General features: G+C 36.6%; 1 protein-coding gene and 1 pseudogene across 1 annotated transcript; one reads left to right on the top strand and one right to left on the bottom strand.

Moving 5' to 3' along the window:
- The first annotated feature begins 5,510 nt into the window (after positions 1-5,510).
- On the top strand, positions 5,511-14,778 carry LOC132037420 (uncharacterized). Its single transcript, XM_059427933.1, has 7 exons — positions 5,511-5,623; positions 6,688-8,346; positions 9,188-9,621; positions 9,709-9,870; positions 10,329-10,404; positions 11,138-11,293; positions 14,343-14,778. Exons 2-7 carry the CDS (start codon positions 6,700-6,702, stop codon positions 14,487-14,489), a joined length of 2,622 nt encoding a protein of 873 aa, XP_059283916.1. The 5' UTR covers positions 5,511-5,623; positions 6,688-6,699; the 3' UTR covers positions 14,490-14,778.
- A 2,737-nt stretch (positions 14,779-17,515) lies between these two features.
- LOC132038495 (F-box protein At3g07870-like) lies at positions 17,516-18,693 on the bottom strand (annotated as a pseudogene).
- Between the last annotated feature and the right edge of the window lie 6,072 nt (positions 18,694-24,765).

The raw sequence follows: 24,765 nt of genomic DNA, 5'->3' as shown, positions 1-24,765 counted from the left end.
AGTGAACAAAATAACTAATTACAGGAAAAAGAAAATAAATTGCTTGTGATTGTAGCATTAGTAATTGCAGTTAAACTGAAAAAACCTATTTACGTAATTGAGAATTAAAAAAAAAAAAAAGTAAAAGCGTTTTAATTATATATATTGATTGCACGTGTTGCGAAAAGTAATTATTTTATATTATTAATAGATGAAGATTATATAACAAATTCTTCGATATAACACAAATTTAGGAAGAGAAGTAGATTATATAACAACTATGCTGACATTCGAGTAGCACTTAGTTGGAAAACATAATTGATGCTGTCCGTATGAACACAAGAGATAGTACTTACCTTTAGATTACTTGTCATTTGCTATCAACAGCTAGACAAATGAGAAAAACAAAATGGGAAAAATCATATTCGTCTCAGAAAATACTAGGAAATTTGATACTTCTTCAGTTCTCCTAGGTTTGGTAGTTCTCTTTGAATTAAACCCGTTTTAATAAGTACTACCTTTATTCTTATACTGCTTCAATCCATATATAATATAAAGCTAGGCATAGACAAGGTGATGTGGCACCTCTCTATGACCACCATTCATATTTATCTTTTTTCTCCTAATTTTGGCATTTTTCCTATTTTTTTCCATTTATGTGGTATTTTAAAAAATCTCAAAACAGTTATAAATAATTCATGCACGTTTAGGAGCACGTTTACTTATGTACTTTAATATCCATTTATGAGATATTCTACAGTTTCAAATGTTTCCCCTCCACATTCTCATCATGCACCTCATGTAAAAACTGATATTTATTAGGAATTTCCTTTCACCCATATGTGCAACTTTTGGCAAAGATCCCCCAGGAGCATTTTACGTAGGATGCACACTCGGTAAAGGTAAGTATACATTTCTGACTCAACGTGGTGTCCTTCTAATTGACGTTTTTCGTCATATTTATTTTAGCGTTTCTCCACTTATCTACTGAAGATATTAATATCTTCCTACTCTTTATTACAATGGAAAGGATAATAAATCATCAGCCTAGAATTTGATTGTGCAGCCTGCAAACTAATTTGATAATTTTGCTGCGTATAGGTGATTACCAAACATTATGTGTTGCCATTTTAAAGGTTTCAGCAGTGGCCGCTTATAATTTGAGTCTAGAAACAGAGTCCCAGTAGGATTTTTTTTCTTGTCCTGTCCAACTTACATTCATGCCATAATATGTTCAAACTTTGCATGTATTATGATTATGCTTTTTTTAATTGGTTGTGTCATGGTTATGCTTTATTTATTTGTTTCCTCCCTTCATTGGATTGGATAACATAGTGTTGAAGAAAAATGTAACATAAAGAAAATGCAGTAGGTCTTGTGCTCTTAAGATTTGAGAATTTATTGCTAATGTGACAAAAAGAGAGAGTGCTAAATGAAAAAGTTTAGAAGGCATAATTGTCATTTTAGGAATTATTTACGGCTTTGAAAAGTACTATATAATTGCTGGGAGGCAACCGTTCCAAATTAGTTGGGCGTTACATTAAGTTGATACACTGCTAAATACTGCACTTGCAAATTTTCTCATTATTCTGGGCAGTATTTGATTCTTCTCTCCCCACTTCTTTTCTTATGCCAAAAGTCTTGTGAAATTTGCTGACGCATTAACTCTATTTGTTTTGGGCTAATTTTGTTTGTCGGTTAATTATATTATGCAGGATATAGCACAACCATTAATTCTAGAAGTTTAAGACCACGATTGGGTTTGCTACTCGGGAGAAATGATTATCCCGAGTACATAGATACGTGAGATTTGATAAATACGAAAGGAAAAAGAAATAAAGAAAAGAGGAAGAGGCAAATGAAAAGAAAAATGGAAACAAAATTTACATAAGAGATTCATGTACTTAATTCTTTGGATCGGAGAATTTCAAGAGAAACCATATATCTAATCGACTATAAGTCATTACCACTCTTTATGACTGGGAATTGCATGAATAGACGGATTAAATAATTCAATCAATTGTTTGAACCAATAAATCAAAGAACAAAACTAATGTGGGTTTCCACAAATCTCTTGGCTGAAAAGTATAAGATATATCGAAATAATTCTGAGAATTTAATACTCTTATTAATTTAATCCCAAATTCTTAGTTACTTCGACCCGATGAATCCTAGCGAAAGAATTGTTAAATCATAATTCATTGGTTAATTGTACCATTAATCATTTCTTATATTTGGATGATCAATATATTAAGCAAGAATGATGGGTCATAGAAGCTGGACGAAAGGGAGGCTTATTAAGAGAATGGAAGAAGTGATGTTTGAGTTTTTTTAGATGGTTTGAGAGGATGGTGAGGGTCAAGAAAAAAGGCAATTAAAATATACAATATGCTTAAGTGGATATATTCAAAGAAGGGGACAAAGATCCAAGAGAGGAACAAAAAATAAAGGGAAAAGATAAATAGCAAGACTGATATTTGGACTGTGACATACATTAACTCTCCTAAATGCAATCACAATGTCGATTTTATGCTGATACAGTTAAACAAAGATTTGAATTGAACTTTAAGAATTATATCATTATGAATACGAAGAAGATATGATATGTGGAGAATGACGAATGCACATTGTACAATTGAACCTAAATACAATAGTATATATTTAGATCGCTCGGATGAAAGTAGTGGAGACATCTGTTTTCAGTCTCCTGCATGTCTTTAATACATTCATACTACAATTATGGGGAAGGGGAAAAACTAGAAAATTTAGAGACTTCAATAGAGATTGTTGCCTTTTTAACAAAAATTGAATGGGAGAATAAGGGGGAACAAAGATAAATAGGCCTCCTTTTATATTTTAAACAACGAGAAAGAAAATATTAAGATTTAATTTTCTTATATAAAGAAAAAAGGAATTGTATTCATATACGATGAAAAAGTCATGTAAAATTTATTACGCTTGTGCACATACAAAGATAAGCTTTTCTTAAACTTCTTTCTTTCCTTTATTTATGAAAAACATATAATAGTTCCAACTATATAGATTATACAAAATCTTAATTATCTCCAGAAGGTTAAACCTTTACTTGATGAATTTTAAAGGAAAATATAAAAATATGTGTTGATAATAAAATGGATTAAAATTTGAGATGTAATCTATTTGTATTTGGAGGCTAAAATATGCTAAATATTTCAATATTGAACATTTGTAGAAATAGAGGGCTTTCCCATCGACATTTAGTGGGAAGCTTGTACTATAAAACAAGATCTTTCACCTCATTCGTACGAACCAGTTCACTGAAAAAATGCATGGTGGGAAACATGTTTCCATTGAAACGGATTTTTCATGTGAAAACACATTATTTAGATTTTTTCCCACTGACATTCAGTGTGAATAGCCACTGAACACTTTCTGATGGAAAATTCAGTGTAAAAATAATAATTTTTTAGTAGTGGAAGGAGATTTTTTACGACCGCGCAAAGCACGGGTAAATTCACTAGTAATTTATATATTTCGTACATTCGTATAATTCTAGTCACTTGATGTTTTATTTTGCTAAGAGTAAAAAGAGAAAAGAAAATACACAATGCTTATTATCTTGTAGTTGTATTCATTATTTTTAACATGTGTCTTCTGTCATGTCTCAAAATATACGTTTTCCTTCTCCAATCTTTTGGTTTATTTGGGATCTTATTCAGTGTTCAAATTAAGTAAAGGAGGAAAAAAGTTAATTTTGGAGACCTCTAGCTATTATACGTACTACTTAGCCAGGATTCATAAATTAAAGATTATTACACGATAAATAATGATGACAAAATTATAATATAGTGAAAAGTATACTACTAAAAAATCTTTATTTTCTCACTCATTTCCCACTTCAGTATTTATTTCCCACTGAATATTGGTGGGAAAACCCTAAATAGTAGTGTTTTCACACGGAAAAATTAAGAAGTTTTCCAGCGTTTCAGTGACAACTTGTTTCCCATCATGCATTTTTCCAGTGAGTTGATTCGGTGGAAAATCATGTTTTATAAAGACAAATTTCTAACTAAATGTCGGTGGGAAAAATCTCTGTCTAATAGTGATAATTACATATATTCGCTGAATAATAATATGTTGAATGTTATCTAGGTATAACTTACTTGAAGTGCTTCTCCCATCGACGTCCAGCAAAAAATTGCCTTCTTTCTTGTGGTGTATTTATACACAGAGTAATCTTATTTGATTTGTGGAAAAAAATATCGTATTTGATCAATTTCTTTTTTTTTTCATAAATACTTACATTTTTAGTGGTTTCTGGACCGTTCATGAGGCCTGCTTAGGTTATTTTCTTATATATGGCTAACCAAACACAAAATTGTTTTTAAGTTTTGTACACCTTCAGTATGAGACTGATCAGGTAAGCAAAATGTAACGACCCAATTTAGCTAAGTCGTGCGGGCACTTATCTTTCCCACCTCGGTAAGCGAACTCTCAACCCAACGATAGTAAAAACGTAAATAAATAATTAACTAAGCGGAAGAGAATAAATCACGTAAGTCTAACGATAATAATATAGAAAAAGCGCGGAAATAAGGAACTACACCCCCGAATCTGATCAAATCCATACAAAATATTACAAAACTTATGCTGCCTAACTTAATTCCTACAGAATTTATGCTGAGCGAGATAAAAGTTCAGTTTCTGAAAATAAAAATGTTATAAAAATTATGCCTTGAGAAGTAACTGTGGTTATTTTCATTAAATAAGTAGCAGGGCCAAAAATTAAAGACCACAAATACAAGGGACAAAAATTAAATACGGGTCATTCGCACGATTTTCCTTCAAAGGCACTAGTCTTTAAGTTTTTGCCCCTCAAATTGGTGGTATGTAATTTTTTCCCTTCTTCCTAATACCAGTAGGTTTGGCGTTCGAACCCCCATTCAATTAAAAAAAAAAAAATTCACAAGACAGAGTTTTGTAGCAAAATTAGGCCTATTCGGGCCAAAATTAGGCCTCAAGCAGAGTTTTGAATGCAAAACTCTACCTTGCGAATCCAAACCTCTGCCTTGCATTTTTTTTTTTAAATTGTTTTTTATTACATAGGGGATAGGGGAAGGGAATTATAATGTGGGGATTTGAATCCTCACTAATAAAGTGAGACAGGTAGCAAATCAACTGAGTTGGGATTCGAACCCAAAACCTCGAGCTATTAGGCGAATGGAAAAAAATTAAAGATGAGCAATTTGAGGGACAAAAATCAAAGAACCAGTGGCTTTTGAAGGACAATCCGCACAAAAAAAAAGATTAGACAGCAGTGCGTTTGAAGGAGAATCCGAGCAAAAAAATTGGGCCTGATTGTAACCCAAAAGCCCAAGCCAAATATATATAATTGGCGGGAAAGTGGAAGTTATACCAAGAGGCGTGTCCGCGAAGCTTTCCCAATCCAATTTGCCCATAAATACACCTCCCGCCACTTCCTTCCACCGCCGCGCAATATACAACCTCATTTTCCGTTACTTCACTACAGTTGCAGTAAGCAGCTCGCCCACTACCGCCGCGGAAAATTCCTTTCACACTGTCACACTATACTTTACCCTCATTTCCCGATTTCACCCTTCTCCGTCATTTCACTAAGTTCCCCAAATACCACTCGCCCTCACTGGTAACTAACTCTCAACTTACTACTCTAATCCTTCAACTAACTTTATAAGTTTGAATTTTGAATGAGTACTTGTTTTCTCAAATGGTAACTCAACTAAGTAGGCGTTTGGCCATAGAAACCAAATATTTTTCATTTTATTTGTAATTTTGAAGTGAAAGTTGGTGTTGTGTTTGGTTATAGTTTTTGCAAAGAATATTTGGTTGTTTGAATGCACCGAAAGTGAATAACAAAAAAAAAAAAAAAATGAAAGTGAAAACAGGTTTTAGGTGTTTTTCAGATTCCAAGTTGTATTTGGAATTTTCATGGCCAAACTTTGATTTTCAAATAAAGTGAAAAGTATTTCCGGGAAAAAGTGAATAATTCTTTTTGCTGAGTTTGAATTTTGTCCCTTTTTACGTGTTGTTTTATATTGTAGATACATGAATACTTGTGTTTATATATATAGCTATGTGGTTTTGTGTGGCTCATTTTGGTTTCATCCGTGTGTGTTAACTTCATAGAAGTAAGAGATAACCGATATCCAAGCTTAAAGCCTCTTCAAAAGCCCTAGAAAAAGGTTTATTGGAAAAAGTTTAGGTCTTTAAGTTTCAGTAGAAAAAATAGAAGAAACTTATTCACGTACTTGGCAATAAAACAATAATTATTATGGGTATTATTGCCAAGTACATGAGAAGTGGCAACTGTCAACTTAACTCTATCCGTCAATATAGATAAGCTTTCTTTGTTCCGTTTTAACCAACTTTATAAGTGTTTCTCAATCTGTCTCTGCTGAATTTGAATTTTGTCTTTTATTTCGTGCACTATACATGAATACTTGTGTTTATAGGGTTGATTTCTTAGATGGTCACTCAACTAGTACTCTACTTATTATCTCAGAAAGTCACCTTTCTTCTTGATTCCAATTTTCTTCTAACAAAGAAAGTGACTTTTTGAGATAATAACTATTAGTTGAGTAACCATTTGAGAAATCAACTATGTGTTTATATATATGCGTATGTTTTTTTTTTTTTGTTTTGTTTTGTTTTGTGGCTCATTTTGGTTTCTTTATTGTGGTAACTTCATAGGATTAAGAGATAATGACAATTATGAGGTCTCGCGAGGTCGCTCCGGCAACCAAGCCTAAAATCTCTTCAAAAACCTTAGAAAATGGTGTATTGGAACCGGCAACTCCATCGAAATCTCTTGAGACTTCAGTCCAGCCTTTATGTGACGTGACTCCGGCTTCTCCTACTTCGGCTAGTCCTGATATTCCTCGTGTTGCTAGAAGGAGGAGTTTGAGATTGGCTTCTAAAACCGGTTTGAGTGAAGTTGGCGAAAATTTGAATCATAAAGGAAAGAGTAAGGATTTTGAAATTGATAATGGGAAGAGTTTGAAAAATGCTTTTGGTGTAGAAAGCTCGGCTTTGGATGAAGATAAGGGTTTAGAGGTGTTACATAGTGAAGAAGTTGAAGAAATAAGTCAGAATGAATCTGATGATATAGGAAATTTAGTTGAATATGTTAAAGAGGGGAAAGGGGAGAAAAGGGCGAGTATGGAAGTGCAGGTAGAAGGGGACACTAAGTTTTTGAGTTTGCGGTCTGGCAAGAAAATCTCGAAGGGAGCAGTTGAAGAAAGCAGTGGTGGCTCCGTTGGCAAGATTGGAAATGTTCAGAATGGTTGTGATGAGAAGTTGTCTCAAGGAAAGCTACGTGAAGGAATGTCAAACAGTTGCGTTTCAGTTGAGCCTTCTAGTGTTAAGAGGAGGAGGTTCAGTAGAGAAGAGAAATGTAAAGGCACAGTTTCTGAACAGGGTTTGTCAGTGATTCATTCGGTGAAATTGGAATCAGAGGTAGCATTCGAGATGCCAATTGAGCAGACAGTACCTCAGTCTGCTTGTTTGTCAGAAGCCGTAGATCTGGCTGTTCAGGGTGATGGGCAAGGTGCCATTTTGAAAAATGGTCCTTCAAAGACAAGAAGGAAGCTTAGCAGAGAGGAAAAAGGAAAAAAGGTGATGGGGGTCGATGATTTGCGTCATGGTATTGATACATTGGAAGTAAAATCCGAGCATGGGGCAGAGGTACTTGTCGATGATATCGTTTCAGGAGCTATAAATTTATCAGAGAATAGGACAATTCAGGATGGAACTCAAGTTGCAGATACCGATGGCAGTCTAACTGCTACAAGAACAGTTCATAGAGACAGGTTTAGGGATATTGCTAGACGAAATGCTTCCAGGTTTGCTCATTTCTCTTCCCAAGAGGAACAGGAGATCAATGTCGCTGATGAGGCTTCTGAGGAAATTCCACAGGAGGTAGTTGTCACTGAAGAAATAGAAGACTGGCCCGGTCCATTTTCAACTGCTATGAAGATTATTAGAGATCGTGAAACAAACAACAAGCATCAGCAGCAGAGTAAATCTGAGAAAAGTAAGATTGAAGTGGTATGGGTTCCCAAAAAGGACCAGCAGTGCCAATCTACAAAGCTGGTGGTTCCCTCACTACAAGACCTATGCATGGGCATTTTAGTGAAGAATGCAGATGCAATCACTTCACTTGATTGTGTACCTGATGCACTCAGGCACAGGATTTGCCAGTCACTGTGCGACTCTCGGAAAATGACGTATCAATTTTTTGAACTTCTTATCCGTGGATCTCCTACAGAGATACGCATAAGGGATTGTTCATGGTTGAACGAGGAGAAGTTCACACAGAGCTTTGAAGGATGCGACACCAGCAACTTGGTGGTGAGTTTTTATTTTTGTTTTTACTTATGCTATGTTTTATTGGAGTGAAAAGAGGAATGGTTGGATGAGTAGTTGGTAAAAGTGGAAGTGTACATGTTCCTCCTCAGTTAGGTGGGAAATATTAGAAAACGTGAAGTAAAAGTGGAAGGGTTGCGTAACTCTGCATCATCATTCTCAATCCGTCCAAAGCTGGATGGAAGGTGATGCAGTATATTACATTTCAGCATACCAAATGATTGCAAGTAAATCATCAATACTTAACATAGGGAAGTAGATAGTTTGTTTCTCTCTCCTTCCTATTCACCTCTCATTTGAGGAATCAAACATTTTTATGAATACTACATTTTAGTTTTATTCATTTCTCATTGTAGAAGCAAGACCCCCCACCCCCCCCCCCCCCCCCCCCTCCAAAAAAAACCAGACACGAAAAAGAAAATAAAACCTGCATTGCTGTTCAGTCTGTACATATGATACTTACTAATGCTACTAAAGAATAAGTACTTTCCTTTTACATAGGAGCCACAAATGGACCACGTTCAGTCGCATAATCTCAGCTTAACTATGGTCTCGAGCACTGCATTGGTGTTGGAACTAAAATTAATAAAAAATAAGGCTGTTTTCTTCCCGCCGTGCTTTTAGATAAACGACATCCATGTATAGCCTGTAATTTGTCCTATTCCTTAGTTGGACCTGTATAAAAGTGTTCCTCTTCGCGTGATCTGTATTAACTTTTAAATGTCTTCAGCCTCTCCAGTCAAGTTTTGCTTGTATATGTAGTAATAGATCAATGATATGTTAGTTCTGAATTGTGAACTTCAAGATGTTTTCTTTGTGGAACCAGGTGCTTCAACTGGATCAGTGTGGTCGCTGTATGCCAGATTATATCCTATTGGCTACATTAGCTCGTTGTCCAAACAATCTTCCTGCATTGACGACTTTATCCTTGAAAGGTGCATGTCGTCTTTCGGATACCGGGCTTACGGCGATCATCTCTGCAGCACCTAATTTAAGGTCAATGAATCTCAGCCAATGCTCTTTGCTGACATGTGATGGGATTAGCTGTTTATCTAATTCATTGGGATCAGTTCTGAGAGAGTTATATCTAGACGATTGCGAAGCAATAGATCCCATGCTTATTCTTCCAGCATTACTAAAGCTAGAACATCTGGAAGTTCTATCACTAGCTGGAATCCAGACTGTATGTGATGCTTTTATTAAAGAATTTGTCACTCATCGAGGTCAGAGTCTGAGAGAGATTGTTCTGAAGGGATGCATGTAAGTGGTTTTCGTCCTGTTTCAAATGATGATCCACAGAGAAATTTGACTGATACTGATTTTCTTTGTGCCTTGAATCTGACGCAGGGAATTGACTGACTGTTCTCTGAAAGAGATTTCACAAAACTGTCCTGGATTACGCGCTATAGACCTGAGTGACTTGCGTAAATTGACAGACTCTGCAATTGGACATCTTGCCACTGGTTGTAGAGCAGTTGACAAGCTAAAACTATATCGCAATGCATTCAGGTTTCCAAAATATAGCAATTGAGCAGATAATGCTTTTCTAACTGTAGCATATGCAGTGTCTTTAGCCGTAATCGTTTGCCTGCAATCTTCATCGTCATTTTGTGTAGCATATTATTCTTTTCTTGAATGTCGGCTGCTTATGTCTTAAGAGCAATTTGTCAAAAACTATTAAAGGGCTTGATTTCAGATTTACTTGACAGACACTTCCTGTTTGAAGGCTTAAGGTAGAAGAGATATAGGATCTTCCCAGTTGGCATTCTTTGTAAATGACAAAAAAGGATTTGTTTGAAGGCTTAGAATAGTAATTTCAAGCAATATATAGGATCTTCGCAGTATACATTATTCAAAAAATGAAAAAAGAAGTACCATCTTTTTTGATAGTATGTTCTGGATTCCTTGAATTCATAAATAGCAAAATGAAAGTGGTATAAGCTTACAATTATCTTTATTAATGGCAGTGATGAAGCTGTTGCTGCTTATGTGGAAACTAGTGGCGAGTCTTTGAAGGAACTGTCTCTCAATTGTGTCAGTAAGGTATTTGACAGCATGTATTGCTCATCACCTCTTTATTGTGTTTGTATGTCCTAGGAAAATGTGTTCTGGGTTCTGATTGTGCTTCTCTTTGCTGAATTCCAGTTGGTATCTGCTACCTTATGTCTTTGTTATCTAGTAATCACCAGCATCGCACACTTGACTTAGAATTCTTGACCAAGCCAGAAAAATTCGTCTTAGATCAACGTTTTATAGAGGGATAGAACAAGGGATTCTAATGATTTTAGTTTCCAGTTTTGCTTTTTAAGTATTGTTTGTTACATAAGGGTTTACCCACTTTATCAAGATTATTGCTTTGTGGTATGTTGTGAACTTTGCTTAGATATAACAACTATTCAACTATAATTTGAGAGCAACTTTTGGTGTAAAAGGAAGCCTGTAGATGTTCCTGACAATGTAATGGAATTCATAGACTCCCTACAATCCTAAGGGATGAAATTCCACTCAGTTTTGTGGTGACCTTCTTGGTGCTGCACTGTTTGTAAATCTACATTACTTATCAAACAAATATAATTTTGAGAGAACTAGCAAAGGAACCGTGGGTTTTGTAATCTGAACCTGCAGATTTTCTTTGATTTCATTTCTAGACCACAGTTTTCCTCTTCTACATTTTTCTGGTTACGTGGAATTTGATAATCCAAAAGTCAATGGATTATTGCTAGACTGAAAGTCAAGGAATCTTATTTTTTTCAATGTCTTTATATGGTTTTTATAGGTTTCACACAACACTGCAATCTCTCTAGCCAAATGCTCAAAAAATCTGATTAGTCTGGATTTGTCTTGGTGCCGCAACTTGACAAATGATGCCCTGGGATTGATTGTTGATAACTGCTTGTCATTGGAAGTACTAAAATTATTTGGCTGTACTCAGGTATGCTCTGTTCAGTTTGGTAAATGAGAAACTTAGCCCCCGTTTGGCCATAAGAATTATTCACTTTATTCCGAAAATGTTTTCACTTTTTTCCGGAATCAGCGTTTGGCCATGAGAATTCCGAATACAACTTGAAGTTGTATTCCGGAATACCAAAAAATCAAAAAACTTGTTTTTCAAAATTTTTTCACCTTTTTCACTTTTTTTACAACTACATTTCACCAAAAACTACAATTTCAAAAACTTGGCCAAACACAACTCCAACTCCAACTCCAAAATTCCAAAAAAAAAGGTGATTTTTTTTTTTTTTTGGTATCTATGGACAAACGGGGCCTTATTTTGTTCACCTCCCAGAGTTTGCCTGATCATTCAAAGTCACAGCTAATGTCCTACCCAATTCTTTCATATGGAGCATATATAGTGCATATTGTTTGATAAAGTGGAAGGGGAGCCTTGGCGTAACTGGTAAAGTTGCTGCCATGTGACCAGGAGGTCACGGGTTTGAGCCGTGGAAACAGCCTCTTGCAGAAATGCAAGGTAAGGCTGCGTACAATAGACCCTTGTGGTCCGGCCCTTCCCCGGACCCCGCGCATAGCCGGAGCTTAGTGCACCGGGCTGCCCTTTTTTTATTGTTTGATAAAGTGGTGCACTTTCTATCCTAACTTTAACCACTGTTTGTTTTGTTAACGGAGACAATAATTTCACGTGCGTCTTCCAAACTCATATCTTTGTTCTGGCTTCTCTTGCACAACTAGAGATCAACTTTCTCCGGAGTTTCTTTTCTCTGTGTTTTTTCTCCCCGAAGAACCCTAGTGCCTGATTTGTCATCAAGCTCATTGATTCAATTCATCATTTTCTATTTCCATACAAGAAAATAAATAAATATTATATTAAGTACAAAATGATAGAATGTAAATGTCCAGAATATCTCCAAGCCGAGAAAATGCAGTCAAGTAAATTGCTGCAGTCTTTTTTCAGTAAAAAAATTGAAGAAACATAGTTTAAGAATATAATGGACATGCCAACAGATCACTTCCAACTAATGATAAAAAAAGAAAATGCTGTCTTGTCCCTCCAGTAAGAAAATGTAGTATGAATATGCATTTTATTAAGTTTTCACAACTGGATCAGACACAAGTGGGTCATCACTTTTGTGTTTATATATAAATAATATTTGATCCCTTCTCCTCAATCCCTCCCATCCTAAACACTCGTATGAATCTATGAGGCTAAATCTAAAATAAGGAAAATATTGTTCTCTTTGGCACCAGATAAAATAACTGAAAGGAAAAGTAGTTTTAGGAGCTTACTTTCTTACTATAGGTAGTCTTTGCTAATCCAAAGTACAGTGCATAAAACTACAAAAAACTACAAGGATCCAAGTGTCTAACATAGAACTTAGGAAGCTGTCGTCACTCATGTGTGATCTTTTACCTAGGTAGAGAAGTACAAAAAATTTATGTACGAACACCAAAAATTAATTAATATTATATATATTTTACCCAAAGGTTGACCAACAAACTTTTTGCCTTGCAGTAGATGTCTATAAAAGACCACTTTGTATTTAGAACAAGAAGCTTAAGAGAGTGATTACTCTCCGTCTCAGAGTATGTAAATGTCAAAGTAATATATGATTCAAACAAAGCAAACATAAAATTCTTCCTTAGATCAACAAAGCCAATTAGTCAGGAATTGGTCGGGTTTGTTTGAAGAAAGGGAAAAAAAATCCCGTTTGCTTTAGAATAAAATATCAGGTGAGGTACACATGACATTCTATGCTTCGTTTAAAAATTAACGGTGGCTAAGATTAGGACTAAGAGTGTACCACCTTATCAAAGAATGTGGACTATTAATGCTCCACCTGAAAGAAATAGGACTATTTTGAGACTAAATCTAAAGATAGTGGGACTCCTTTGGGGTTCTTCTCTATTTTCCTGTATCTCGACTGACAGCAGGGAGTGTTGAAAGGCACCTGCTCGTATCAGAGTCAAAAACAAAGGGCATCTTTCTCAATTATGTAGAATTATAGGAATTCCTTGTGCTTGTACAATTTTGACCGTGTGTTTATGTAACCTTGAGTCTTTTACACCCTCTAGTGCACCATTCTATCAACTGAAAGAAAATATGTCATTTAATTGAGATCCATTCATCTTAAGGTTTCATTTGAACTGGCCCCTAAGGCTTTGGTCTTGTGGTAAGAGTGCAACGTATGATGTGTGTGTGAGGCTCACGTTACTTATTTGAACCTTGCCGCTGACAAAAACTTTTTGTTAAGTGGACAAGGGCAGAGGGGCGGGCTCATTAATCACCAAGTTTCAAACTGCGCTACGTCCCTCAGGGATTTCTCGGTTAAAAAATATCAAGTTTTCATATAATCTGAAGAAAGGAGCACTAAAGATTTCCCATGGGGCTAAGATGAGTCCAGGGAAGGGTGGGGTGGCAAAGTGATGGATCAAAGATGGTTGCATTTTTGGTAACTGTTAACCTTGAATTTTGTAAACTTCTTTCTTGTGCATCTGTCAAGGTAAAGTTAGAATCTTCTGCATGACTTTTCCTGCTATCATTGAAAGATGATCGATGTAACTTTATTAGATTCAGATGTCCTTATATACAATTTTTCTTGAGAGAAAATGATATCTAATTGGTGGCGCGCAGTAGGGTGTCAATTGACACCCTTTCGCTGGAAAATTAGTGTGTAAATAGGTAAAGAATAATTATGTTATAAGAATCCCTTGACTTTTTCATGTGTTTACTTTGCAGTTTGACTCCCTTAGTGAAAATCCTCAATCTGCCACTATTCCAGGGTTCATGAGCTATAGACCTGTAGTACTTTTTAAGAGAAGAATCAGCTCTTATATTTTGTTTGATGCCATTTGTTTTTTCTATGCCACAGTTCTTCTAGTTCTTTTACCTTCTCTGATAATTGACTCTATAATTGCTACCACTGCATTTCCCTTCCATTGAATCCCTTTAACATCCTGATGGACTGTTGAAGACGTAGTTAAGCAACACGCAATACAAATAACCTTTTGGCATGGGGAATATGCAGATTACTAGTGTTTTCCTGGACGGGCACTCAAATCCCCAAGTTCAGATCATTGGATTGCAATTTACTCCAATACTACAGCACATTGAGGCACTCGATTCTTTGCAGCAGGGGCCGCTACGATATTCAGCAGTACCATCTTTATTCTGATGATTTTATTTAAAGTATTAAAAATGGGACTTAATATCCTCTGAATGTGAGAGGTCATAACCTCACCCCTCACTTCCTTTTGAAACTAGATAGGCTGTTTTGTGGTTATGTGATGTCAAATGGCAACTTCCCATGCTCATGTTGAGCTTTTGCCTATATCTAAAGGACTGGACATGTTTCTATCGGGGATGTTTTTTGATCCTAGCAAAAAAAAATTGTTTATTGCTCTGTAATTTAGCAAATTTTGTATTGGTTTGTGAACTATCTATCATGTTCTCGTTTTCGGGTGTCTGATTTGGATGACTTGTGTGTGGCTATACCTAGATTCTGGCGTTAGTATGACAAAAACTATGGGTGGGCTTACCCTGTTTTTTTCCAACGGTGGTTCACTCACAAAAATCTGGAAGAAAATGCCAGAAGTTGGTACGATGCGATAAGCTTTTACTTAAAATTACTAGAACTACTGTCTTAAAAGGGAAAAATACAATACAATGTGCGTAATATCTAGTGACTATTATGAAAACTATATCATCTTACGTATTAGTATTAACTTTCTTCGACTTTGCTACGGCTTGACGGTATTTATTATACTTTAAATGGTATCTAGCACCTCTTAGTGGTAAATGTCACACGATGTCCTCCATGTGTAAGAACATCCCAGCCTCTTCATAAATCTTGCTGAGACAATTAATTTTGAACAAACACATAATCAACCTTATTTTGAACTGACTGTCTCGGTCTTATACTTTGACTAAGCACACCGTGCGGCTCTTGGCAATTTGCTTATGATCTTGCACGACTTTTTTACGCTTTTTGCAATGCCAAGCCAGCTTTACTATACTCAAGATCTCTAAGAGCATGCTAGATAAGAAAGATGAGAGATTTGCCAAAGGAAGCTTTTATATTAGTTAAATGATTTATTTGATTGATGATTTATAAATGGATGACCCCTATTTAACGGTTATTACACGTTAATTCTAACACTTTAACGGACTCAAACACGTAGAAATCCTTCAAACTTTCAACATTCAACCTAGGGTTCAAAATCGAAAAGGTAACACAATCCTTTCCCATCCAGTAAGAAAATTCACGTCACTGTCTCAGCTTGAGCATCACATAAAATGTCATGTTTGCAAAGCATTGATCAGATTTTAAGACAGGACCTAGCTGTGAAATGTTGAAGGAGATTAGCACCTAACTTTAGTGAACTAAGTTCACGCAGAAACTTATTCAAGTTATTAAAACAATAATATGCACAAATGAAACTTTTGTAGGTTTGTGACTATCTTATATCAAATATGGCAACTCAAAAATAGTTGTCTCCACTAGTGTATTTGTTAAGCATTTGCAAAAACTACAAACGTAGCAACAGGCTGTAAATCAATGAAGGGTAAGAGAAGGCTGGACACAATTCGAATAGATTTTCCATAGAATGGTGCACAATGAAGGGTTGGTTTTCCTTTAGTCAGTTAGAACAAAGTCAACTGCCAAAGAAGATGATGAACTTGGCATAAAAGAATGGGTATACATGATGTCACAACTATCGAATAGATTGGAAGGGGCACAGATAACACGAACAATTTATAACTATACGATGGGAGCTACCTAACAAAGAATAAACTCAGCTGATTTCCTATCATGAGGCAAAAATACTTGGGTAAAGTAGTGGCTGGAAACGCATTCTAGTATATCAAAGAAACTCAAATTGCAAATGGATGTTGACGTCAACTAAATTTGAAGGTCTCAGCAAAGACAAATAGTACACTTCAAGTAGGAAGACATAGAAGAGAATAGGAAGATGAAGGAACTAGGAAAACATTAGCCAATCCTGCTTTTAAGATCAGCAAATTGTAAAAGGAAGAAATGCTGACAAGGAATATAATCAAGAAAGCAAAAACCTGTTCATCAAAGTGGTTTTTAGGATTACAACTGCTAAATGTCCTACAACATAGAAGTTTGGTAGATAATGTACTAATAATCACCGGATAGTTGCAAAAACAACAAGGTCTGAAAGTATGATGAACCCAAAAACATCTATCTAGTAGTAGTCATGACACTAGATTTACAGCCTCTATCCAAAGAGTTTTAATACCCAAGAGCATAACAAATTTCCTCGCACTCCTGGCCCATTCAAGAAACTTTGACCTTCCAATAAATTAAAGGAGGTCCCCAACGCCACCCTGAAACCTGCATAACAATCTCAAGTTGCAAGAGACGGTAAGATTTTAAAACAAGAACTAGCTGCATTATGTTTACGATGATCAGCAGCTAAACTTTAGTGAACTTTATCCAAAAACTTATAGGACTAAAAGAGTTGAAATGTAATACAAGCAAAAGGATCTTTTGTATGTTCGTGTTTGTCTCATAGAAGATATTTGCACCATTTTGTAACGACAGGGGTATATGTACACCACTTTTTTAACGAGGGGTATATCTGCTCTAAATCGCAAAGTTGAGGGGTATATTTGCACATTTTCCCTATATAATATGTCAGCTCAAAAGACTCACTCAGCTATCATATTGTCGTGCATTTAGCAAAAACCTCAACAGAGCCACAAAGTATAGATCAACTAGAACATAGCTAAGGGCTACAGCCTACAAGTAGACTAGCAAGATATTTGAACTTGCCTGTTCTTCCGTTTTATCATGCGCAACCTCTTTGCTTTAACTTTTGAGATGGACATCAATAAACTAATGCGCAAAAGGAGAGAATCTGCAGTCCTCTTTTAGTGTTGCCTCTAAGAACTTTCCTTCCACCTCTAGGCTCCCTCTTGCTTAATTTGGATGATTCTTCACTGGTGTCTCCAGCAAAACAGTTTGTGCTTTTATCAAGTAAAATAAGGCTCACTTTGTAAGTATTAACATGAAGTGCATCATGACGCGATAAATGCTATGAATTACGAATGCCAAGATTATTAACTTTTTCAACTGCAGGATCTTATGAAACGAAGAGCCCATTGTTCGCTCTCCAAAATATTTCAATATTTTTCCTTGAAGCTATTGGCTTCACCAACAAATGAGCAATCTGACGCTGACAACCACCATGACGCATCGAGAAAAAAATCATCAACAACACCAAAGTCGAAATATAATGTGATATAAACTGATGCTGAACTGTTTAACCCATGATTCTGGGTCACCATACTCTTTCATCATCCAAATATCAAGTGTTTTATCATCATCAAACAAATGATCAACCAAACAAAGTGACTCCTGTGACACAAAAGGAGCAATCCAATCATCAGTAAACCAAAACTTCTCAACTAAACTACCCGGTACCGTCATCTCCCAGAACGTCTCGTCCTGCATATCAAACAGAACAATCATCATACTCCATATTATGAGAATCTCCTTTTTTCCGTTTAGCGGCAACCCAATGACAAGCCCCATTTACATAGACCCCTGGTATCAGCGGAAAAAACAGATAAGATGGGGCAACAAAACCAATATCTTGCCAAACACCGGTGCTCAACTTGTAAAGCTCAACATGAGGTGGTACCTTATCAGTATTACAACCAGTGTGTACTATTCTTACCACCTTGTAGTCATTAGTAACAGGATCAAATCCAAACCCCAGTGTATGATCAAAGGGACCATGTGACTTAAATGTAAATATTGGTTCGGGGAGGTTTACTGACTTTCTGATGCATGGATTCCAAATATAGAAAATGTCCTTATAATCCCACAGCTCGTCTGAAATGCACAAAAGCCCGTTACAACTACCCACAATATTAAAGTGATTTTCGCACTCAAATGGTACATCAAACTGAACATACTGATCAAACTTTTTATTGTCATAGAATAAGCATAAATTTCTTTTAATGGTTCTCCTGAGCAATGTCGTACTAACAAGTAATCTTCTTGGTTTTAGAGGTGTAGGGAAATGACATTAGAGCTAGTAATAAGAGAATACCATGACTTGCATACACTTGTACACCGAATGCAGTGGCGAAGCCAGGATTTCCGCCGAGGGGATTCAAAATATAATAAAGTAAACATATGAAGAAGCCTAAGGGGGTTCAACATCTACTATATACATATAAAAAATAATTTTAACCTTGTAAAAATAGTGATTTTTTCCGCCGAGGGGGTTCGGATGAACACTCTCGGCTCTATGTAGCTCCGCCACTGACTGAATGATGGACTTGGTGGGTAGTCTTAGCAAGATTTCAATCAACACTTCTTGTGGCAAATACATGGACATGTTTGAAGATCACTTGTGAGAAGTTTCAAAATCTTGATTTCATCGAAATATATTCCGTGTTCTCTACCTTTTTGTTTTGTTTATTTTACTTTTTAACGACGGGAGGAGTACTCTCGAACTTCCCTTCTCTATATCTATCAAAGGTTTTTCCTTATGCTTTTTCTTTTTACTTATTCTCCTAAAACTTTGTTGAATTCCAATGTGGTACATCGGGAGAATAAGTAAAAAGAAAAAGCATAAGGAAAAACCTTTGGTAGATATAGAGAAGGGAAGTTCGAGAGTACTCCTCCCGTCTCTAATTATTTATCACGATTACTAAAAATAGTTGTCTTAAATTATTTAACGTTTTTTAGAAGTTCTTCCCGTTTTACTCTTAGTAGAATTTTGTCATTAATAGAGATGACACGTAAATAAAAACATTTAATGGAGAGAGATTATAGTTTAGACATAAATAAGGTTATAAGTCGTCAAATACCCTCCTGATTAATATTTTTTAAGGCACGTATAAAACAAAAAAAATGACAAATAATTTGAGACGGTGGAGTATTAAAACTAATTGAAATTTTTTGGTAGATGAAATTCGAAAAAAGTGAACCTTTTTTGGGGCTCAATTACTTATTAATTGGAGAAAATTTTAAGATTCCCAAAAAGGAGTTGCGCTCATGAATCAATTTGTTCCTTTTTTCGATTGTTTAGTTAAAATTGTCCCTTATTTATGGAGTAGGTCTATTTTGGTCTTTCAAATATAACCTCGAGCATTTTAGTCTCTTAGAGCTTGCTAAAGTGGAACACATTTAGTCAACTAATAGAATGGACTTAAAAACTAATAGTAACTATAAAAAAAAAAAAAAAAGGGAAAAAATTGACTTACTCGACCGACTCGGTTGGTTTGCTCCCAATGTATTATCTTTTTTTTTTTTAATTTTTAAATTAAACCAACTAAACTAGGTCATTTTTTTTTTTTTTGCGTCAAAACGCTGAAAAATAAATAACCGACTAAGCTATAGTAGTTTAAACGGAAAAGAGCCAAATATACCCCTGTACTACCAGAAAAGGGCCAAATATACCCCTCGTTAACATTGTCCCTGAACTCTTGGGATAATTTGCGATCGGCATGTCACTTTGAGCACAGAGCATGGAATGAATATGGTTTTTACAACAGGACAAGACCTCTAACTTGAGACAATGTCAAATGGACCCATACCATTTTTTTTGGTTAATCTGTTTGTTGTGTATAATTTAAATTAAACTTTTTCAAATCATTCCAATCATCTTGATCTCTCTTTGATTAATTTTCGGTGTTTTACTTTTAAGAAGTCAAGTTAAAAAAATCTAATCATACTAGTACGAAAGAATATCAAACTTGTTACACAACAATATCAAACATCATTATAGTACGAAAGAAATTATAATTCTCTCGTTATGAAATGATAAATGAGATAAACAACATAAACTTTAAACCAGATCAGTCATAAAACAAACTAAAATAATTTTATGAAATGGCTCGATAATCACATTAAAATAGAACATCAAACACACAATCTGATACATGCATATAAATGGTAAATCCCAACATGTGGTAATTGCCTCGATATATATATATATATATATATATATATATATATATATATATATATATATATATATATATATATATATATATATATATATACACACTGCCGAGGAACACGAAAATAGAGGGGAATCGGATTATGACGTTCTGGAGAAGAATCCCACACAGAGAAGGTGCTGCTGGAATTCATCCATTTCTCTGTCATGTCTGGATAATGACGATCTAGCACATCTTTAAAGCTTTCAGTTGTATTCACCCATTCCAATCCTTTTTTGGTGTATGCCTCCTCATTACAATTGCTAGTGAAAAATCTGTCTGCTTGTAGCCTCCTGCAAATTTGAAAATCAATTGCTATTAGTAATTCTTTACATGATTTAAGTTATATATTCTAACAATTTATAAATTATTTTATATTACTGGTGTAGTTATATCTTTCTCCTCGTAATTCTCAATGGATGTAAGTTATATGTTACACCTCATAGTTTTTGTACGTTGAGATTCGCTAGGTGCTAGTTGTTCAATTGTGGACATTGGAGATATTGTCAAAGATATATGAGATTATATGTGCTTATCTTGTGGTTATGAGAGTTTAAGCTCATGCAATAGGTCATGGAACGACTGGAGAACAAGTGAATCAAGGAGATTAAGTTTTTGGAACTTTGGAGAAAAGTTGGGTAAGATTTCGTACGATAATTTTGGTCTAAATTGGGGAAAGAATATCTTTTAGTATATTAGGAGTTTTGAGGTAAAGTAAAGTCTAAAATAAAGTTCAAGAAGTCTAGTTTCCAACGCAACAAACCGCGTATCGATCCGACATCGGAATCAAACGTTATGAGCATTTTAAGACAGACTGCCAGAGCAGGGATTAACTCTGTGCGAATGCGCCTGGAGGTGGCGCGAACGCGCAGAGGAGCAAGGGATAACTCAGCGCGAACGCGCCCCAAGGTGGAGCGAACGCGCTGAGCAAATTCTAGGTCGGTGCAAGCCGACTCTAGGACATTATAAAAGGGGGTTTACCCCCTCATTTTTCATCCAAACACCCCTCAAAACATCCCAAACTCTCTGGAACTTTCCCCCAACTTCCGTTCATAAAATTTTAGCGCGAATCAAATGGAATCTCCGGATTTAGGTTCGGACAGCGTATAGTTGTGATTATAATATCATATTGCGGGGAATCTTGGCTTGAAATCAAGGTGAATATTGAAGATATTGCGGTTCTAGCGGGAGCAAGGTATGAATCTTTCCTTATTGATATTGATTTAGGTTTATTTATGGAGGTAAAGCTATTAAATGATCGTATAATGAATTTGTTGGTTGAGAAATTGGATAAACATCGTGTGAGATGTTTTATGGAATATTTTGGTATGAATGATGAGGTTCTTGGCGTGAGTGTTGTTGTTGTGTTAGTTGTTGGTATTGTGATTTCGGACTAGGGATATAAAGAGGGGAGATGCTACTCGATTTTCGACAGATTCCAAAGTGATTTAATTTGAAAGCTTAAGACAAGCATATAACGATAAGCCTAACGATAGTATGAATTCTCTTGAATGTAGATTTACGAGCTTGGAAGGATAAACGTTAAGTAGTTAAGGAGACTAAAGGTATGTAAGGCTAGTCCCTTTCTTTCCAAAGGCATGATTCTCTTCTTATGCACCCATACATGTTTTCCATAATATCCTTATTTCCAATAAACTAGAAGTTCATGATTTTCAAAGTCCTTATGATACTAAACATAGATGTTTCTTATGATGATAATGATGATGATGATGATCCCATTTCTAGAAATTTCAAAGCTTATGGTTTTGATGCTATTATGAGATTATTGAGTTCATTTCATGACTTTCTTGATTTTATTCATTGTTGTTGATCTCACCTTATGCTACTTGTTCCTTCAAGGTGGGATATAACGATGATGATTGTTTCACAAGATAATCGGAGGTTACCGACCTTATGTCACTCCGATAGAGTTGTAGCTTTTATTTGGGCTCTCATATGCTTGATATACATACACACACACACACACACATATATATATATATATGTGTGTGTGTGTGTGTGTGTGTGTGTATGTATATCAAGCATGCATGAGAGCCCAAATAAAAGCTACAACTCTATCGAGTGACAAAGGTCGGTAACCTATATATATATACATATATATATATGTATTTATATATATATATATGTATGTATCTTAATAACACCGTGCCTACATGGCCGGACAGACACCACTACGGTGGGCGGCTTATGGATAATGATAATAACACCGTGCCTACATGGCCGGGCATACACCACTAGTGGGCGGCGTGAGATGATTACCGCGGACGAGGAGGCCGGACACCCCGCAACGATGATAACACCGTGCCTATATGGCGGAACTTTACTTATATATATATATATATATATATATATATATATATATATATATATATATATATTTATTTATGATATTGCTTTTAAAGATAAAGTTAGCATGCATGGTATTCGCCTTATGAGGCAATCGGATGTATAGGTTGTCTTTATTTCATGTTATGTTATTATTCATGCCTTATATACTCGGTACATTATTCGTACTGACGTCCCTTCTTGTGGACGCTGCGTTCATGCCCGCAGGTAGCTAGGTAGACGGATCTTATCCTTAGGAGCTTCATTCGCAAACGCTCCAGTTGTTCCAGAGCTGCAGTCTATTGGTACTACTCTTTGCATATGTACTTGGGCATGCCGGAGTCCTGCCCCGTCTTTATGGATCCATGTATTCTATATAAAGGCTCGTAGACAGATGTATATACCTAGATGTTCTAAAATCTTATCAGTTCTTATTGTTGTATAATATTTTGGTAGCCTTGTTGGCTTATACCCATGGGCATAGTTGTTGATGACTGTACTAAGTATGGTACCCACGAGCTGTCTATGTGGTCCACCTAGAAATGCTTATGAAATGTAAGATCAAAGGTGCTCGGCAGGTTAGTATCGGGTGCGCGTCATGGCCCTCCGGCTGGGTCGTGACAGAAGTGGTATTTGAGCAGTTCATCCTAGGGTATGTCTACGAACCATGTCCAGTAGAGTCCTATTTATGGGTGTGAAGCGTGCCACACTTATAAGCAGGGGGCTACGGGGGCATTTCGGAATGATTGACCTTTCTTTTCCATCTTAGATCGTGCGATAGAGCTATGTTATCAGGTTTTCCTTTTCCTAATCGTGTGTTATGATTTTAGCGATGCCTATGAAGAGGAAAGCTACGGCAGCCCGGAAGGGCAAGATGGTGGCCGGAAGGAGGATCGAATTCGGGAGCCACGGCGAGGGGAATGAAGAGGGTGAGTCTCCCCAACGAGGTTCCATCTCGGACCCCCTCCTACTCCGCCGCTACCGAGAGGGGCATGAAGGGGCTTCGGCTCCGGCTCCGGTACCCCCGGGTCCTCGCCGGATACCTCGGCCGGCGAGACGAGAGAGGCTATTCGGTTGGCGACCCGAGTTAGTTGCCGCCCGGGCCCGGCCCCAGCGGGCCGGGGGCGCGGACAGATGCGGCGGTCGGTGCGGCAGCCCGCGATTTTATTAGTCTGAACCCTCCAGAATTCCATGGGTCGAAGCCAGATGAAGACCCGCAGGGCTTTATAGATGAGATGCTGAGGACGCTACGGATAATACATGCTTCTGATACTGAGTTGGTAGAATTGGCTTCTTATAGATTGCTGGATTTAGCCGTCCATTGGTACAACACTTGGATGTCTTCGCGAGGGGCAAATACACCTCCCCCGGTATGGCAAGAGCTCGTGGATGCCTTCCTCTGACACTATTTTCCATCGGAGGTTCGATGGGCCCGAGCCGACAAGTTCTTGAATCTCCGACATAGGAATATGAGTGCTTGGGAGTACAGTCTTCGCTTTAATTCCTTGGCTAGGTATGCTCCAGCCATGGTAGCTGATATGGGGGGACCGCGTACATCGGTTCGTGAGTGGTTTGGGTCCGCATTTGATTAAGGAGTGCTTGACGGCCTCGCTCTAGGACGGGATAGATATTGCTCGTATTCAGGCCCATGCTCAGAATTTAGAGGAACAGCAGCAGCCGCAAAGGGGCGAGCGTGATTCTGATAGAAGGTATAGTAAGAGGGCCAGATCTTCTGGTGTCGCTAGTGAATTCAGAGGGAGTCAAAGGCAGCAATATTTCAGTCATTCAGGTCAATCAGCGGCCAGTGCACCTTCTCGATTTGCGGGCAAAAGATTTGATCGCCCTATTTATTCTGGACCGGGCCAGAGCTCCTGTCACGACCCATTTTAGCCTAGGTCATGCAGGCACCTACCATTCCCACTTCGGTAGGTGAACCCTTAACTCAACGTTCACAATCAATAAATATAATAAAATAGTGGAAGAAGTAAAATGACGTAAGTCTCACAATATAATATAATATAGATAAGTGCAAGAAATGAATCCACCCCAAGATTCAGTCCGGTCATACAAGAAAGCATCTAAATCAACACTAAGGTCCGAAATAATAATACATAAAT

This window comes from Lycium ferocissimum, chromosome 11, assembly GCF_029784015.1.
Source record: "Lycium ferocissimum isolate CSIRO_LF1 chromosome 11, AGI_CSIRO_Lferr_CH_V1, whole genome shotgun sequence".
NCBI lineage: Eukaryota > Viridiplantae > Streptophyta > Magnoliopsida > Solanales > Solanaceae > Lycium > Lycium ferocissimum.
Note: the sequence above shows the minus strand (reverse complement) of the source record. Positions and strands in the feature narration are given on the sequence as shown.

What these genes read in the sequence shown, in the direction of transcription:
- LOC132037420 (XM_059427933.1), top strand. Translation starts at nt 6,700, where the DNA reads ATGACAATTATGAGGTCTCGCGAGGTCGCTCCGGCAACCAAGCCTAAA. An exon ending in CTATATCGCAATGCATTCAG is followed by an intron (nt 9,871 to 10,328) that starts GTTTCCAAAATA and finishes TATTAATGGCAG; the next exon opens with TGATGAAGCTGTTGCTGCTT. An exon ending in CTCTCAATTGTGTCAGTAAG is followed by an intron (nt 10,405 to 11,137) that starts GTATTTGACAGC and finishes TGGTTTTTATAG; the next exon opens with GTTTCACACAACACTGCAAT.